The 17787-nt window shown below is 33.0% G+C and overlaps 2 protein-coding genes across 2 annotated transcripts; one reads left to right on the top strand and one right to left on the bottom strand.

Annotated features, from left to right (window-relative positions):
* Positions 1 to 2131: 2131 nt before the first annotated feature.
* LOC133308607 (cell division control protein 48 homolog C) lies at positions 2132 to 6989 on the bottom strand. The gene is made up of 10 exons (XM_061509249.1): positions 5949 to 6989; positions 5220 to 5830; positions 4773 to 4925; positions 3911 to 4027; positions 3708 to 3812; positions 3269 to 3331; positions 3105 to 3169; positions 2818 to 3019; positions 2511 to 2642; positions 2132 to 2413 (listed from the first exon to the last, which is right to left on the bottom strand). Exons 1-10 carry the CDS (start codon positions 6868 to 6870, stop codon positions 2363 to 2365), a joined length of 2421 nt encoding a protein of 806 aa, XP_061365233.1. The 5' UTR covers positions 6871 to 6989; the 3' UTR covers positions 2132 to 2362.
* A 7427-nt stretch (positions 6990 to 14416) lies between these two features.
* LOC133308602 (uncharacterized) lies at positions 14417 to 17598 on the top strand. Its single transcript, XM_061509244.1, has 4 exons — positions 14417 to 14904; positions 16173 to 16460; positions 16782 to 17004; positions 17374 to 17598. Exons 1-4 carry the CDS (start codon positions 14423 to 14425, stop codon positions 17596 to 17598), a joined length of 1218 nt encoding a protein of 405 aa, XP_061365228.1. The 5' UTR covers positions 14417 to 14422.
* The last annotated feature ends 189 nt before the right edge of the window (positions 17599 to 17787 follow it).

Genomic DNA, 17787 nt, shown 5'->3' with positions numbered 1-17787 from the left:
GAATTGGATTAGCTTAAATGTAAATCCCTAAAAGCTACTAAAGTTGGTCTGGTGCTGAGGGGTTTGGGTGGTTTATACTAGATTATGTGTTCAATTTCTATCAATAATTTCAAATAAAAAAAAATATAAATCCCAAAAAAGATAGAGCTGAATTTTTTAGATAGGATTAGTTAACCCCGTAAACATAGAAATGTAGAGTCTTACAGCTAAGATCTAACCTACCTTAGTATTTTTTCTGGATACGCATTTAGGCCTACCAAGATTGGACCCCATGTTACTAAGCTCACAATCTAAAACCTTCTAGAGGGCTCTCATGGCAAGCCATAGAGGCTCATCATTAGGACATTCTCTTTCCTTGTACTGCTGCCCCTGTACATTACAGTGGGCAGCATACCTTGTCTCAAGACAAGACATGGTTTGATGAGACAACTCATGCAATTGACCAGTTTGCTCTCCCATACTGGAAAAGACTTTCCTCTCTAAATACACCCCTCACACACGAAGGGAGATCCTCTCTTAGACTCTCTGCCTATGTTATTACTCTGCCCCTCTACAAAGTCATCTTTTCCATACACACCCCCTCTCTTTATGCACATCATGGAAAGCATCTACAGTGCTTTGGTCTCTACTATTGTTACTATAGATACCCTTATATTAATATACTTCACCATCTTTGGGACACATCTACATACCACCAAAAGTACAATATTGATAAAAATATCTTTCGGTTCATATATTTTAGTCACTGAAAAAAAAAAGGGAAAACTTCAAAAACCCCCCCTACAAGTTTTCTCAAAATCACTTAACCCCCTCCCCGAAATTTTTAATCATTTACCCTTTTACTCAAAAAAAATTTATCACTTACCCCCCTAATTTGGTTTTCCATCCAAAATTTTGTTAAATTTTTTAAAATGTACCAAAATTACCCTTAATAGAAAAAAGAAAAACATAATTTCCTCACAAACTACTTTGTAACTAGTTTAATATGTCTTTTTAATTTAAGGGATGATTGCTTAATTTTAAACTTGCAAACAATTGGTACCTTTTAAAAAACTTTATGTTTTATCATAGCTAATTCTCAAACAACAAGGTGATTTAAGGGGACTAAGTGAGAATATCTCCTTGTTATAATAATGATAACAAATGATTTGATATAAAACTTAAAATTAAGCAATTGTTTGCAAGCTTAAAATTAAGCAATCATCCCTTAAATTAAAAAGACATATTAAACTAGTTACAAAGTAGTTTGTAAGGAAATTATGTTTTTCTTTTTTCTATTAAGGGTAATTTTGGTACCTTTTAAAAAATTTAACAAAATTTTGGATGGAAAATCAAATTAGGGGGGTAAGTGATAAAAAAATTTTGAGTAGGGGGGTAAATGATTAAAATTTTTGGGGAGGGGGTTAAGTGATTTTGAGAAAACTTGTAGGGGGTTTTTTGAAGTTTTTCCAAAAAAAAAAACAGGTAATATTAATTTTGTTATTAAAAAAAAAAACTGACATTAATTTTGTCTATTGATCAGGAAAATTAACATTAAATTATGTTTATGCATATGAATCGTGAAAACATCACTAAGAGTTTGAGTTAGAGATCAAATTCCTTTCAGCATTAGTTCTAATTTTAGTACCATATCAAGCATGAACTTAAAAAGTGCAACAAACCTGTGTATAAATAGAAAATATGAAATATACATCCGCTAAAGCTCACGAATAAATCAAAAAACTGAATCTGTGAATTAAAGAACAAAAAATTGACCAAGAAAATTAATAGGATAACCACACAGGCCTTGCCCGTAACTTGAGAGCTTAGTAATGATAAGACGTTAGTTAAAATTATATAATTTGTTATAATTGTGTTAATGAATTTCAAGTTTGTCAAACATGTCGATTTTGATTTTCCTGGCATTGAACCTTCATTTATGTAAAGTTTTACGTCAGTATGTAGATGGACAACTGAAAATAGCATGAAGTGACATTTGAACCAAAAAGAGCTAAAATTAACATTAAATTATGTTTTATGCATATGAAGCAAAAAGCATCACAATACTTGTTTTCCTTATTTCCGATTTCAGAATGGTATAAGCAGCCGTAAAAAATGCATTTGTTTTAACTCGGCATCCAACTTATGCCATCACTCTTATTGATATTCAAGTAACATTGACTACAACAAATTCTAACCAATATGAAATGATAAAAAGAACCATAAATTACAACCATTCACCAAAAATTATATCCTGATAGCAGGAATCATGTCCATCTCATACAGAAGCAAATACACTCCATACTTCACCATAATAGAAATGGTTTCTTCCACCATATCCTGGAAGCAATGCGATCACCTACTATAAAAAGGTCATTGACAATTACCGCTTCCACTCCTTCCTCATTGACAATTGCTGGTAGTACTTATTTTGCTGCAAAAATACGAAATAAATTCCACTGTAAATTTTTAAAATTAATTTATCCACAGTAAGAAAATGTGTAAAAGAAATACAACAAAACGGGTTATACCATGTCTGACACAGAGGGAGAGACTTTACTCAGTGCTACCTCAAAATGACTTGTCTTGATAGTATCTCCATCACTAATTGTCTTAGTTGAGATCAATATCTCTTCAAGGGCGGCCATTGCTGCTTGGTGCATCTGTACAGTCAAGAAAATAAGCAAAAGTTCTTTAAATTTACTCCCCATTTTTTCTTATAATCCTATCCAGTATCCACATTCCCTCCTATATTCAAACATGTATCGAAGAACATACACATGACATGCACTATTGGTAAAGTAAGGGATGAAACAGACAACATAAGCAAAGACAAACCAATGCGGCAAGATCAGCTCCGCTTAAATTATCACAGGCTTCCATCCTTCCTATTGCACCGAGATCCACACTGGCATCAACAGGCTTCTTCCTTGCAAGAGCTTTCAATATCAAAACTCGCTCCTCCGGGCTTGGAAGAGGAACATAAAGACGTCTACCAAACCTACCAGGTCGGAGGATAGAATCATCTATCGCCTCGGGCCTGCAAAATGAGAAACCGACTTGAATACAACGTGATGTGATGTTAAATAACTAATAAGAGAATGGAGGTAATGAACAGAATTTACCTATTTGTAGCACCAATCACAAAAACACCTTGCCGCGGCTCTGCACCGTCTAACTCGGTAAGCAACTGCAATTTCATATAATTTACATCATTTTATCCAAGTTATTGAGGGTATGAAGTCAGCATAAGTATTTTTTTCATTCTACAAACTAGTAATTGTTTGACCTGTTTCAATAGTCGCTCAGTAACCCATCCACCTTCTTTACCCTTGGTTGTCAAAGCATCCACCTTAAAATGGCAAAAAATAAATCTCACAAATAATGAAAGTACTAAATGACTGGTTGTAGGGAACTCCAATCCTTCATGAACCAAGGAAATTAATATGGGATAACCACACAGGCCTTGCGCATAACTTGTTCATTAAGAAAAAAGTAACTTTTCCAAACACACAATTATCAATGCACATACGTTAGAGATTAAGAGAGCGAGAGAGATTTAACAATTAATAAACACAACAAAATCGACTTGGTACATGATATTTCCTTCATAGAAAGAAAGTTTTAGATAATAATCTTTGCCTCAGGTCACAAATTTGAAATCAAATGATTATGCGATGATAAAGTATTTGCTTATAGTTAACCAACATTCTTAGAGAACCACATACCTCATCAAAAAAAACTATACAAGGAGCACAAGTCCTTGCACGACTAAACAATGTCCGAACTGCAAGCTCACTTTCTCCAACATATTTATTTAAAAGTTCAGGTCCCTAACAATAAAAAAAGAAGCTTAAATCATTTAAAAAATGGCTTATTCAAAAAGGATAAACAAAAACTAATGAGAAAATGACGGAGTATTTCGACAGACCTTAATATGAATGAAATTAGCTCCAGCCTCATTTGCAACGGCTTTTGCAATCAGTGTTTTACCACAACCTGGAGGTCCATAGAGCAAAAATCCAGTCTCATGATCTATCCCTAATCTCTGAAATAGATAAATCCAAGAACACTGATCAGTGATCATCCTGTAATATACAACTTCCAATAATTTTTCATGGAATAGTGAAGACAAAAATCAATTGATCAATTTCTAGAACAAGAAATTTAGTATGAGAAATGGAGAATACAGTTACTAAATTATTGATCATCTATTTTGCAAATACTATTACGCAGACAAGGAAGCTCAACTAACTGTAAGTTGCTCGACAAAAACAGGCTCATAAAAGTAATAGATACAGAGGATCTTCACTCCAATTATGACAACTATTTTGACCTATGAATTTGAAGAAAGAAAAATGGCTGAAATGAATATTGTTTTAAGAAAAAACAGAATTCAAATTGATTATGGTGCAGTTTGCAATATTCTTTTTTGTAAAGCTGTAACAGCAGCAAAACAAATAAAATATACAGGATCCTAACTCAAGTCTTCCCCAACTCGTTCTCTAGAATTATATCCCAGGAAAGAAGTAGACTGCCTTGATGTTTTCCTTTTTACAAAATACAAGCAATGCGTTGTAAATATCATGCATCACCTATTTTATTACAGCTACATCTCTCTATTTAATTACAAGAAAGAAAAACTCAACTGAATCATGAGGCTCAACAACAGAAAGGATCATAAATATATTAAAGTCAGATCAACTGAATATTTTCTAAATTGCTTGATCCATGAGTTCGCTTTAACACAACAGAAATCACAATTTTTAAAAAGTGTATTATTTAAACATTACCTCATAGTTCATGGGCTGTTTTATACGCCCTATAATTTCGCGTTCAAACTCCTGTCTTAAAAGATCAAGCCCACCAACATCTTCCCATTTTACATTAGGAATGGAAGAGAACCCTTCTCGTTTTGATGAAGGTTGCACCATTTTGACTGCTTCCTGCATAAAGATCCAGATAAATATAATTATTATCATCTTTTATGCAGACATATTTTCAAGGTAAATCTAAGACTAGAATATAAGACCTGTAACAACAATTTTTTTCTCTTTTATAGAATAAGAATTCATATTAGAGAATAAAAGGTGGAGGTTAAGATCTCCTTCTAAACATAGGATAGTAAAAATTGGCATTAACAAATAGATGTAATGGTATGTGATACAAATCTAGAAAAAGGCTCCCGAGGATTACAAATAATAATAATAAAGGTAATCAAAGACAAAAATCTAGAGCACCTCAAAATCAGACATTTTGATGGCAAGCTTATCCATTTCTTCAGACAACCAAGGTTCCCTCCACCAGTCTTCAGTATGCTCATGCTCACTCGTGAGATCTTGAGATAATTTATGTTTCCTTTCGTCAATTATTCTCTTCATCGCCAGATTACCAGCCTTGTTAGCCAGAGCTGCCAAATCAGCACCAACAAATCCAGGCGTAGACTTGGCTATTTTTCGTAGATCAAATGAACCATCAAGTTTAAGATTGCGAGTAAGCACAGAAAGGATCTCCTCCCTTGCAGATTCATCAGGAAAACCAACCATAATCTCACGATCAAACCGACCAGGCCTTCTCAAGGCAGGGTCAACAGCATCAGGTCTATTCGTAGCTCCAATTACAAGAACATACCCAGGACAATCATGTGAACTCTCAGAACCATCAGCCGGTTGCAGAAGCCTGTTTGATTGATCCATGCAAGTCATCAACTGCGTCACAATTCGTTTCTCCATCTCCCGCTGTAAATTCTCTCTCTTTGAACCAATTGCATCAATCTCATCAATGAAGACAATTGATGGAGCAGTCTTGTGTGCTTTAGAGAAAAGCTCTCTAATATTTTCTTCAGATGCACCTAATTAAGAAAGACACAGCTATCTATTGAATCTGATAAAATACTAGACTAATCTAAACCTAAAAGTAACAAAATGCAACTAACTAAAAGTTGAACCATGTGATTGATTTCATAATACCTGATACTCCAGAAATCACCTCAGTAGCTGAAATCTGATAAAATGGAAGACCAGTCTCATTAGCTATAGCATGAGCCAGTTTAGTCTTTCCACAGCCAGGTGGTCCATGCAATAAAATTCCAGTTATTGGCCTCACCCCTAACTCTCTAGGCAATTGTGGATGAAACAATGGCACAATCACTTCCATCTTCAATTCCTTCAAAACCTCCTTCATTCCACCTAAATCACTAAACTTCGGTCCATCTTTCCCCTTCACCTCAACATCACTGCCCCTACCGCCGCTGCGTGCGTCGGAAACAGACCCCCTCGATTGCTTCCTCGTCGACTTGGCCTCACCTCCACCCCCATTCACAAGAGTAGCGACCCTACTACTATTAGGAACCTCCAATTCAACGTTCTTTTCCTCCATCACAACCTTCGTTCCAGCATACGAATTCCGCAACATCGTTTTCATCAAATCAAAAGCAGGTTCCACCTTCTCCGCGTAAACTGCATCCTCCTCCGACGTCGACACAGAAACAGCCTCATCTTCTTCGCTCTCCGAAGCTGAAGCAGAGGATGTCGATGGAGGGCCATGAATCTGATTGATCCGCATCCTACTTCTGATGTGTAATGCTTCCATCTTTTGCAATCTGTCTTCGTCTTCATCGATTTTCTTCCTTCTCTTTCGAGACGCACTTCGATCCTCATTGTCATCATCTTCGTCATGCTTCAGTTTAGAAGTATCACTGGGCTTTTTGCTCGATTGAAGAGCTTCCTGAACAAATCGAGTTAAAGTTTGGTGCTTCGTTCGCTGGTAATCAGGGTAAGTTGAGCGAAGATGGGTGACGAGTTCATCAACGGTAGAATACTTTAACTTGCAAGAATCCAATCGACGACGAAGGGTGTCTTGCAATGACCTTCCACCGTTTCTTCTTCCCATCTTCTCAACCCTTCTTCCCTCTCTAATTTCTCACCTCTGTTATTCAGCTCATAAACCCTAGCAAAACCGTTGTGTTTAGTGAACCTTTCGTTCTTAACTTCTTATTGACTTGGGCTCATTATTTGTTAGATTGTTAGATTGTGTTGGGCTAGTTTGCTACCTGTGGTTATAAAATTAGCGATGATTGTAACAGTTAATTAGGTTACTGGTATTATCAATCAATTTCAATTGTTACTTACTTTATATTGATCTAACGCTTATATTTATTTTTATTTTTATTTTTATTTCAGTATGATTATAATTCTTTATATTTTATATTTATTTCTATTTTTGTATAGTTATGATTTTTCATATTTGATAAAAAGAAAAAGTTCACCAATATTTCTGTGGTTTACTTCAGAATCACTTATACCCCTGTGGTTTTTTTCTTATCACATATGCCCCTGTGGTTTGTAAAAGGGTATATTTTTTTATCACATATACCCCTATGGTTTCTTATTTTTTACAAAGCACAGGGACATATGTGATAGGAAAAAAATCACAGGAGCATAAGTGATTCTGAAGCAAACCACAGGGACATTGGTGAACTTTTCCCTTGATAAAATTGATTGATAATAATCCTAATTAGTTGTTACAATATTATACTCCATAAAATTATAAGAAAAAAATTCAAAAACTATATAATTTATCTTTAACTTTTTTTATTACTTATTTCATATGTAATTTATTTTATCCAAATTCATTTTAATTATATTAGAAATTGGGTTATTTCATCCAATTAGCCTCTGCGAAACATAAAATATCCAGGGAGAAAATAGGTGATTGAGAAAATAAAGCATAGGGTTAGTAAGTAATTTCAGAATAAATTACATGGACATGTTGATTGTGTTCTACTTTTTTTATTTTTTTCTTAAAAATATTTTATCGAATAATTAATGAAATATTTATTTTCTGTGTTTTTTATTTTTAAAGTTAAAAATTAAAATTTAAAACAAAAATAACTTAAATATGTTTTCTAAATTTGATTCTAAAAATTAAAAACAATTATAAATTTTAGAATTATTTTTACAAAACAGACATTACCAAATAGGTTTTTTTATTTTTTTTGTTCAGAAATTTTAGAACTATTTTTTTTGAGAACTGAATTCAAACGGACCTGGTTTTGAGTTTTCCATTTCTCAATAATTAAAAAATATTCAAACGTAATGCAAGAAAGTACTAACTTAATATTGTATCACACAATCTTATCAAACTCGAATCGATTATCAATTCTGTTGGGGTACTTAGTCAATAGATCACTGGTTCAATTAGTGGTTGTTGGTCCAACTGCATGAATGAAATATATATTAAAATTAATAAATATAAAATTAGAAGCATTTTCGCTAATAAATAAAGTTAGATCAGTGATAAGTACTATAAATTATAATCCACGTGGTCTAGGTTTGAATCTTATTAGTGGTATTTTTCATTCATTTTGTCTAAAATTTTACAAAAATAATTTTTTTTAAAAATTGATGCCTATTTATTACCAGTTTGAACCTTGTCGAGGATCGGTTCAACGGTTACATACCGGGTCAAAAGCATAATAGGTAAAATAAAAGAAACACACAGCTAAACTGAATATATATATATATATATATATATATATATATATATATATATATATATATATATATATATTCATTGGAACTACAATTCACAACTACAAAATATAAGAACGTTCCACATTCATTATGGGACAAACAAAATACATCATCCACTGAATAAACATAGTCTCGTCTTTATCTGAACTGCTACGGCTTTTTTACCCTTATAACTTTTAATTAATAATTAATTATCAATTTGACCTTCATTTGAAACTAATTCGAAAATTTAACCCCTTCAGAAAACATAACATCAATCTGCCCATGTTTGACCGTTGACCATGAAGCCTACCCGGGTACACCCCTCCCTACCCTGGTATTTTTTGAAATTTTTTATCTACCCGGGTAGAGAGGGGTGTACCCGAGTAGAGTTCTTGAATCTGGAAAAATGGTTGAATTAGTTACCCGGTTAAGAAGGGTTGTACCCGGGTAAACATCCAGAGTAGGGTTTTTATATAAATGAAAAAAACTGTGACAGACATGGTTCATGGACGATAGCAACGAAGATCCAAGGCTTCCTTACCATGGCAGCCCTAATGAATTTGTTTCCATCAACCAATTAGCAGGTCATTACTCTCTCTCTCTCTCTATCTATAGTTTTACTTAGTTGTGACGTTGCAGAAAAATGGTGAGTTTTGCAGAATTGGGACTCTTATACTGGAAGCTGAATCCAAATAATTATGAGAACGATGAAGAGTTGAGGAAGATTAGAGAAACTAGGGGATACAATTACATGGTAATGTTGTATTAATTTTTTACTAATTTCATTTTGTTTTCTGTAATCAGAAGGTGCTTCAATTTTTTGCGTTTTCATTAACCTGATAGAAATATAAATCCGAGGAGAATATGAATTGGAAAAAGAAACTTTTTAGCATCTCGGTTATATAAAAACGCTACTCTGGATGTTTACCCGGGTACAACCCTTCTTACCCGGATAACTAATTCAACCATTTTTTCAGATTCAAGAACTCTACCCGGGTACACCCCTCTCTACCCGGGTAGATAAAAAATTTCAAAAAATATCAGGGTAGGAGGGGTGTACCCGGGTAGGCTTTATGGTCAACAGTCAAACAGGGGCAGATTGGTGTTATGTTTTCTGAAGGGGTTAAATTTTCGAATTAGTTTCAAATGAAGGTCAAATTGATAATTAATTATTAATTAAAGGTTATAAGGGTCAAAAAGCCGAACTGCTACCCTTGCTAGAATTTTCTGAAATGAAATCCCCAACAGAAGTGAGATGCAAATTCCAGTAAATTATAAAACTACTAATAGGTAATGAAACAAAACAGATGATGACTACATATTTACTTGCATTCATAATTAATCTCTATATGTTGATCCCGTGAAACAAGTACCTTTGCTGAGCTCCTCGCTAAAGTGGGCTTCATCAGTGAGGAAAACCCGAGGAGAAGCAATCCATAGGGGATGCTCGCTGGACCGCTCACTAGTGCGAGGAAGCCCAGCAAAAAATGGCAGAGAGCATTCCTTTCGGGCTACTCATTGAAGCGAGCAAGCTTAGTCAGCTACAGTAGATGGCGAATTCCAGTTTTGCACCATGCTATAACCCAACCTTCACATCTATTCAACCCTACCCAACAGATTACCATGTCTAAGCAAAGGAAACATACGTGCATTACCATTTTTATGTTAATTAGTATGCAAAGCATGCATAATACACATACAAGGTCTCAAATCATAAATAATCTCATATGCATTAATCTTAAAGCACCGACTAGAATTTAGAACAGAGGAAAGAAGGTAGTTTTGATAACTTACTTGGTTGAAGGGCTTAAGCTTTCAAAATCTCTTCAAATCGGTGTTGATATTTGCTTTCTTGATACGACCCTTTTTTCTTTTTCAGCAACAAGTACTCCCAAAATCAGCTTTCTCAAAAAAGGGAGGAACTTTTAGGAGGTGGAGTAGGTTTTTGATACTCTTTCCTTCTTCCTTTTCAGAAATGGGGTCTTACAAACACCTGAATCGGAATGATTCGGGGTCTGATTTACGGGTTAACCAATCGAATTAATTGGGTCGGGTCAATTTTTAGAACACTGGTATCACATTCTAATTAAGTGTCTTCACTTTTATTTAATGTTTCGATTCAATGGTAATTTGGTAAGTGTCTTAATATAGGTTAGTATTAGAGAAATATAAAATTATTAATGTAACCTAATCTAACAACTTAAGCTTTTAGGTTGAATTGGTGTTTTACATGATATTTGAGCCTTGATGTCCCAAGTTCAATCTTCACTCCCTCCATTTAATTAATAATTAATTACGTCTTGTGGACTTTATTAGAACAGGTAGTAAGCCTATTCACTATCCACTCTTCAATTTCAGTTGGCTTTTGTGTGAGGGGGTGTTGTTAGTTGTTTATTTTCTCAAAACAGAAAATTAAAATTGCTATGTTCTTGTGCTAACAATCATAATGGTAGTATATGCATTCAAAGATGAGGATCATCCCACCAAGAACACTAGTTTCAATTTTCTTTATCTAACTTGTCCTAGTTTCTTGAATTGCAAGTAATTAACTTTCAAATAACAAAATTCAGCAATTGAATTGCAAATCAAGTTTTTACCAAACAAATGACTCTACTCACTTACAAACAATTAAGATGTAATTATCTGGAATATCAAATTTCATGATTTTCCCTTAAATTTTGCATCCCTGCATTTTACATGTTGTAGCACCAAACTTGATCAAAATTGAGTGTTGTAGCACCTAGTTGAATTTTTCCAAACCCAGTAACGAACGACTCAAATTAGTCCATTAATCTTGAATCTAATTCATTTATGACGTATCCCAAATTTCTACTCCAGATTATCCCTAATCTTGGATTGTTCAACTAACAAAATCACAAACCTTTAATTTCCCAATTGAAGATTCATGCAAATAAATGTTCAAGACCATTCCCATGGCTCTTAACAAGAAGACGATGCTAATTAAAAGTCAAGAAACATGCACAACAAGTAATGTGATTAAAAGGTACTCATCACTACATTCAATATACCAGAAAGAAATTTAGAAGCTCTTGTTACCCGAAAATTAACAAAGAAAATCTTGAAGAGAAATGACATGTTCGTTTCTTACCAATATCAAAATGCAGAAAACAGTAGAGGGAAAGTAAAGATACATACCAGGTTCTTGAATTGCAAAACTAAAAACTAGAAATATAAGCAAAGTTACAATCGACACTTGAAGAAAACTTGATCTTGACTCCCACCAAGAACTTCGTCTCGCATGTGCCAATTATAACAAAATGAAAACTTCAGATAAACTAAAACTCTCAACAACTTTTAACAAAAAAATAAAATTGATAAGTGTCTCTACTAAACTGAATTTTTTTATTCTTGAACCATTTCAACCAAAAATCTTAAGGTGTTGGAAGGGGCCTTTTAGATGATTTATATTATTCTCTGACAACTATCACTCCCAAAACATTATTGTCCGTCCATCCAAAATGCTCATTCAGGGCCAAGATCCTCCACTAACAATATAAAAAGCATATGATTAGAAAAATCATAAATTAAAGTTAGAAATTTTTTTTTACAAATCAAATGAGTTTCCTTTTTTTTTCTTTGAAAATATGTTTTCAAAATAAAATTGTCAAACAGATTTTTTTCTTTAACTTTCAAAATATTTTTAAAAAAAAAAAGATTTCAAAAAGATTTTTTTCTTCTTTTATTTTAAAAATTGGTTTTTATAAACTAGTCTACAAAATATTTTTGAAAACAAATAAAATAAAAGCACAATCGAACATGACCTCAATTTTATTTTATTTTAACAAAAAACAAAGTCAAATAAAAAAAGAAGAAGAAAAAAACAACAATCAAAGAATAACATGTATTTAATATATATTTAAAAATCTTAGATAGAAAGTATAACTTTTTTGTTAGGAAAATTAATTTTAAATACTTTTTTTTCTGTTTTAAATCATTATTAAACTACTCCGAAGACCGAGAGATAATATTTTCCTACAACAAGTTAAATGAGCTTAACTTTATTTTATTGCAAATGTAAGATTATTCGTATTCTTAGTATTATTATTGTTGTTGTATGATTTAAACAGGCTTTTTTTTAATTTTCAATTACTTGTCAAACATGAGACATGATATAATTAATTAATAACATAACAATGACATGAATTAAAATGAATCATATATTTAACTTTTGTTCGGTTTTCTGATGAGTCTCCTGTCATTCAAGATAACAGGTCTTTGAAGATGAATGGACAAGGGTGAGTTTTATGAAAGCCTTTGTGTCTTCAAGACTCATCAAGCAACCTCAATCCACACTATTGCCTTTGTTCTTTTTTGTAATTCCATTAGTGAAACGTATCTTCAGTAAGTTATTTGCAGTGAAAATGAAGTATTGCTTTACGTTGGATTATTAAGAGAAAACTTTGTTCTTCTGCATATCCTAGCTTAGCTAATATTTTAATTAAGCATTAAGAGATTAGCACGTACATTTTCATTACGAAGCATTGCATGATATGCAAAATAATGAACTTGTTCTATATATGCCTACTATCTAAGTAACTCTCGATGCAGATGAATTATGTCATCAAGGAAAGTAATCTAGAGCATCATTTCTAGTCATCAAAGCTTGGAGAGCCGTTGAAAAATTCTAGCTTCTGCACACTGATTTTTGAGACCCGATTATAACTTTGTTACTAAATGGAAATAATGATTTTAGGATAATGTACTATATATGTTTATTTTCATAAACAAGTCTGAACTATGGTAGTTTGGAAACACAAAATCTAGATAAAAAATAAAAGTGAGAAAAAGATAAAGGTGATAAGATTTAAGAAGGGGACTGAGTATTTCTCTGACAAATTTAATTCTGGTATTGACGACCAGCTAGCAGCAACTTACACCACACAACAAAATGGTTTAAGTGAATAGAATAGAATAGAATAATAACGGAGATGAAATGGATATCTTTTGTTTAAAATGTGGCTTATTTTCAAGCCATCGTTTTAGATTGAGGAATAGTTTTCTCCTGCAAGTGACTCAAAATCCATGATTTTCTCCAACAATCGGAGAAAACTATTCCCTTTTCAAAATAGGGTGAAAAAAAATTCATAGTGAAACCCATATATTATTGTCTCTACAAGAAGAGATAATATTTTCCTAAAACTATTCCCTTTTCAGGATCTCAAAAACTTTGGCTGCATTTTGTTTTATTCATGTGCCAAATGTAGAAAAGACAAGCTAGATGAAAAAACAGAAGGGTGAATTTGGATCAGCTTAAACGCAGATCCCTAAAAAAAATAGACATGTGCATTATTCAAGTAAGGAATGTTAAAAACATTAATATAAAAAAAAATCATTAATGTATATATTATTTATGAATTTAAGCTTTTAGGTGACATGTTGCTGATCAGTTTCGTGGAATATCATGATTATACAAGGGTTGATTCCATATATCCAGTGTGAAAGCTTTGAACGAGAAGCAAATTTTGTTTTTCTTCTGAGGTTTTAATGGCACATCCCTTTCTTAAAGTCAGCAAGATAAATAGGTAATTGATATTATTATTGACTACACCAACCATATATGTTTGTTCTTTTGGGTACAACCCATATATGTCAATGTTACAGTAAATTCAGGTCTTAGAAAGTTTTATTAAAATAGTCATTGTAAATGAGATTTTTTAACACGAACAACAATGGCGCCTTCTATGATGTGAAGATGAACTTATAAAATAACACTAAACTGCTTCCTTCTATTTGTCTTATCTATAAAACTTTTATCAATTGTACTTAATTCAATCCCGGGAAGGTACATAGGAAATAACCAAACCAAATGCTTTCTTTTAATAAGGCCATTAGTTAACCTAGAAATTCAAGCATCCTCCCATTAATTAACCTAGCAGAGCACACAACATTTTGTAATATCATATAAGATGGCATCATCATCATCATCAAGTAATCCTCAAGAAAAGCACGAAGTGTTCCTTAGTTTCAGAGGGGAAGATACACGAAAGACATTCACGAGCCATCTTTATGCTGCTTTTAAAAGGGCAGAGATCAAAACCTACATAGACTACAATCTTGAGAGAGGGGATGAAATATCAGGGACACTTCTTAGGGCCATAGAGGATGCAAAGCTCTCTGTGATTGTGTTCTCCAAAAACTTTGGAACATCAAAATGGTGTTTGGAAGAAGTGAAGAAAATAATTGAGTGTAAAAAAACAAGAGGGCAAATTGTAGTGCCTGTGTTTTATGATACAGAACCAACCCATGTACGAAACCAAACAGGAAGCTTTGAAAGTGCATTCGCAAGACATGAACAAAATTTTCAGGGTAGACTAAACAAGGTTCAAAAATGGAGGGATGCTCTGAGAGAAGCAGCCAATCTCTCTGGCTGGGATTGCTCTGTCGACAGGTACCTAACTATATATATTGCATGGATTTTTCAAACCATTCCTCTAACATTTGAGGCTAATATAAGGTTATTAATGTTTAATTTTTAAGATTTGACGATGATTGCTTTTCAATGTATCATATATATTCTTTAGGAGGCGTTTGGTATAAGAAATATTTTTTCTATTGGGAAAACAATATTTCTAAGAATATGGTAGGAAAATATTTTACACGGAAAAGTATTAAAAAAATATTTGGTAGGTCAAAATATTATCAGAAAAGTAGGGTTAATTTTACTGATGTTATGTTTGGTTGACGATAAAATATTGATGAGAATGTTAATTGAATTTACCAAATTACCCCTCCTTTTGTGAATTTTATACGTCTACTATGAAACGTTCATTTTGATGGAAATTTTGTACGTCTATTACCCATCTCTATACGTCTATTATTATGAAAGGATGTCCTTTTTATCTGCAAAATGCTTTTTAGGGTGTTTTAATACAAAAAAATTTCACTCATAATCTGAAATCAACGGAAAAAATAAATACCATATGTAAAGAAGCATTTTTTTTCCAGTCCTTAGTGAAAAACTCAAATGCTGGGGATGTTTTTTACCTAGAAATTTCTTACATATCTTCGTACAAACATGGTAAAAAGTTATTACCAAAGCTATTTACCCATCATTTCAATCAAAAAACCCATACCAAACACACCCTGAATTATAAAATCAAACTTATATTATGTAGATCATTTGGATGAGACTAATCACTTTCACGACGGGCAAAGATTTTTGTCATCAACTCCAAGTTGTTTTGTCTCTTATTCAAAACAAAGACCTTTCGACTTCCTTAAACACAACTCGCCTATGAATTGTGCCACTCCCTGGGTTATGCATTTTTAGATATCATACTAAATAAATATTTTCAAAACAAAATTACTGAAAATGTTGAATATCTAAAGTTATTTTTTTATCAAGAAAATAAAAAATTATGATAAGATACTTGCTGTTATAAATCAAATTTCATTTTGAAGCCAAATACACATACATATTGAATATTTCAATAAATTTCAAAATTTGAATTTTAAACTTGGTATATCAAACAACTGCGAGTTTGAAACTAATTAAAAGTAATTATGAGCAATGATTTGATGTTGGAATGGTCTTTTTAATTTAGAGTTTTGTGTACGTATTCGATGAATATGGATAATATGCAGCAACTTATAATTTGGTAATTTATTGTCATTTACCTTCTTTTTATGTTGCTGATGTATCTAACTATATGATAGGTTGGAATCTGAAATGGTTGAGGAGATTGCTATGGATGTGTTGCAAAAATTAAATCGTGGATATGTTGGAGATCTAGATCAACAAATTGCGAAGTATGAAAAACTTGCGAAGCATCAAATACAGTATTTTCAAGGTACACCTCATGCAACTCATTGGAAAAATTATGAAGCAACGGTCCAACACATCAGAAAACTTCAAATGGAAAGACATCATCGTTTGCTTCGCATACCACCAAACATGTACTCACAAGCCGATGATTCAAATTCCAACGATGATTTCTACAATATGTTCTCTGACATAATGAGATTATAATATCGTTAATTAGGATCGTCCACACCTCATCCTTGCTAGTCAATATTTAATGGGGTGTGATTTTATAGTTATTTCGATTAAAACTAAATTTGTACTCCTGATGTGTATTGCACTCCATGTCATGTATTGGTAGATATTTCTTTGTCAAATGTCAATGGCTTGCATATTTTATTTTTAGAAATATTATGAAAGTTTCTATAAGACATTAATTTTACAAAATGGATTTTCCAAAGGAAAGGCGACAGGATTATTATGGTTAAGCTTGTAGAGAGTGATTTAATCTTGAATATCCTCAGTGTGTATGCACCCCAAGTTGGATTGCAACCAAATGATAAGAGCCAATTTTGGGAAGACTTGGAGGAGGTTTTGAGGGGGATACCACGAGAGGAGAAGAATTTCTTAGGAGGAGATCTAAATGATCATGTTGGTATAAGGAATGGAAGTTTTGATAGAATTCATGGAGGTTTTGGCTATGGGACAAGAAACGAGACTGGAGAAGATATCTTGAATGTTGCACTAGTCTATGATTTGATGCTAACGAACACATTTTTTCGAAAAAGGGAATCACATCTAATCACATATCATAGTGGCCAAAATCTTAGTCAGATTGATTTTTTTATGGCTAAAAGAGAAGATAGAACTTCTTGTGTCGACTGTAAGGTCTATCCTGGAGAGTGTGTCGCTACGCAACATAAGCTGATTGTCCTGAAGGTTCGGTTCAACAAAGTACTTACAATGAAGAAGAGGGCCCAAAACCCAAGGATAAGATGATGGAAGCTTAAGGAGGAAAAAGAAAGAGAGTTCAATGAAAGAATATTACATGAAGAACCTTGGGAGTTTGATGAAGGAGCAAATGCAATATGAAATGAGATGGCTATGTGTATTCAGTATATGGGAAAGAGGGTGTTGGGAGAAAGCAAAGGAAATAGATTTCATACAAAGAAATCATGGTGGTGGAATGGAGAGGTGCAAGAGGCAATTAAGCAGAAGAAGAAATACTTTATATCTTTGCATAAAAGTCCCAATGAAGAGAACTTGCAAAATTTTAGAATGGCGAGAATAAATGCAAAGGAAGCAGTGCGAGAAGCTAGGGGCAATATTTTCACTGATTAATATAAAAATCTTGGGAGCAAGGATGGTGAAAAAGGTATATACAAACTTGCAAAAATAAGGGATAAGAAAAGTAAAGACCTCACCCAAGTTAGATGCATCAAGAATAAAAATCAAAAACTTTTGATGAGAGATAAAGATGTAAATGAAAGATGGATGAACTACTTCAACAAGCTATTTAACGGGGATAAC

The sequence above is a fragment of the Gastrolobium bilobum genome, unplaced genomic scaffold, assembly GCF_033153095.1.
Source record: "Gastrolobium bilobum isolate Gb01-03AN ecotype WA unplaced genomic scaffold, APGP_CSIRO_Gbil_v1 utg26554, whole genome shotgun sequence".
In the NCBI taxonomy this organism is placed as follows: domain Eukaryota; kingdom Viridiplantae; phylum Streptophyta; class Magnoliopsida; order Fabales; family Fabaceae; genus Gastrolobium; species Gastrolobium bilobum.
This window is presented reverse-complemented; position numbering and strand designations above follow the sequence as displayed.

Excerpts from the sequence above, each read along its gene's own strand:
- LOC133308607 (XM_061509249.1), bottom strand. The coding sequence starts at position 6,870 with ATGGGAAGAAGAAACGGTGGAAGGTCATTGCAAGACACCCTTCGTCGT. Across the intron at positions 5,831-5,948 it reads GGTGATTTCTGGAGTATCAG|GTGCATCTGAAGAAAATATT; the intron begins GTATTATGAAAT and ends TTTCTTAATTAG. Across the intron at positions 3,813-3,910 it reads CTAATTTCATTCATATTAAG|GGACCTGAACTTTTAAATAA; the intron begins GTCTGTCGAAAT and ends TTTTATTGTTAG.
- LOC133308602 (XM_061509244.1), top strand. The coding sequence starts at position 14,423 with ATGGCATCATCATCATCATCAAGTAATCCTCAAGAAAAGCACGAAGTG. Across the intron at positions 16,461-16,781 it reads AACGATGATTTCTACAATAT|TGTGTATGCACCCCAAGTTG; the intron begins GTTCTCTGACAT and ends GAATATCCTCAG. Across the intron at positions 17,005-17,373 it reads ATATCTTGAATGTTGCACTA|TATATGGGAAAGAGGGTGTT; the intron begins GTCTATGATTTG and ends ATGTGTATTCAG.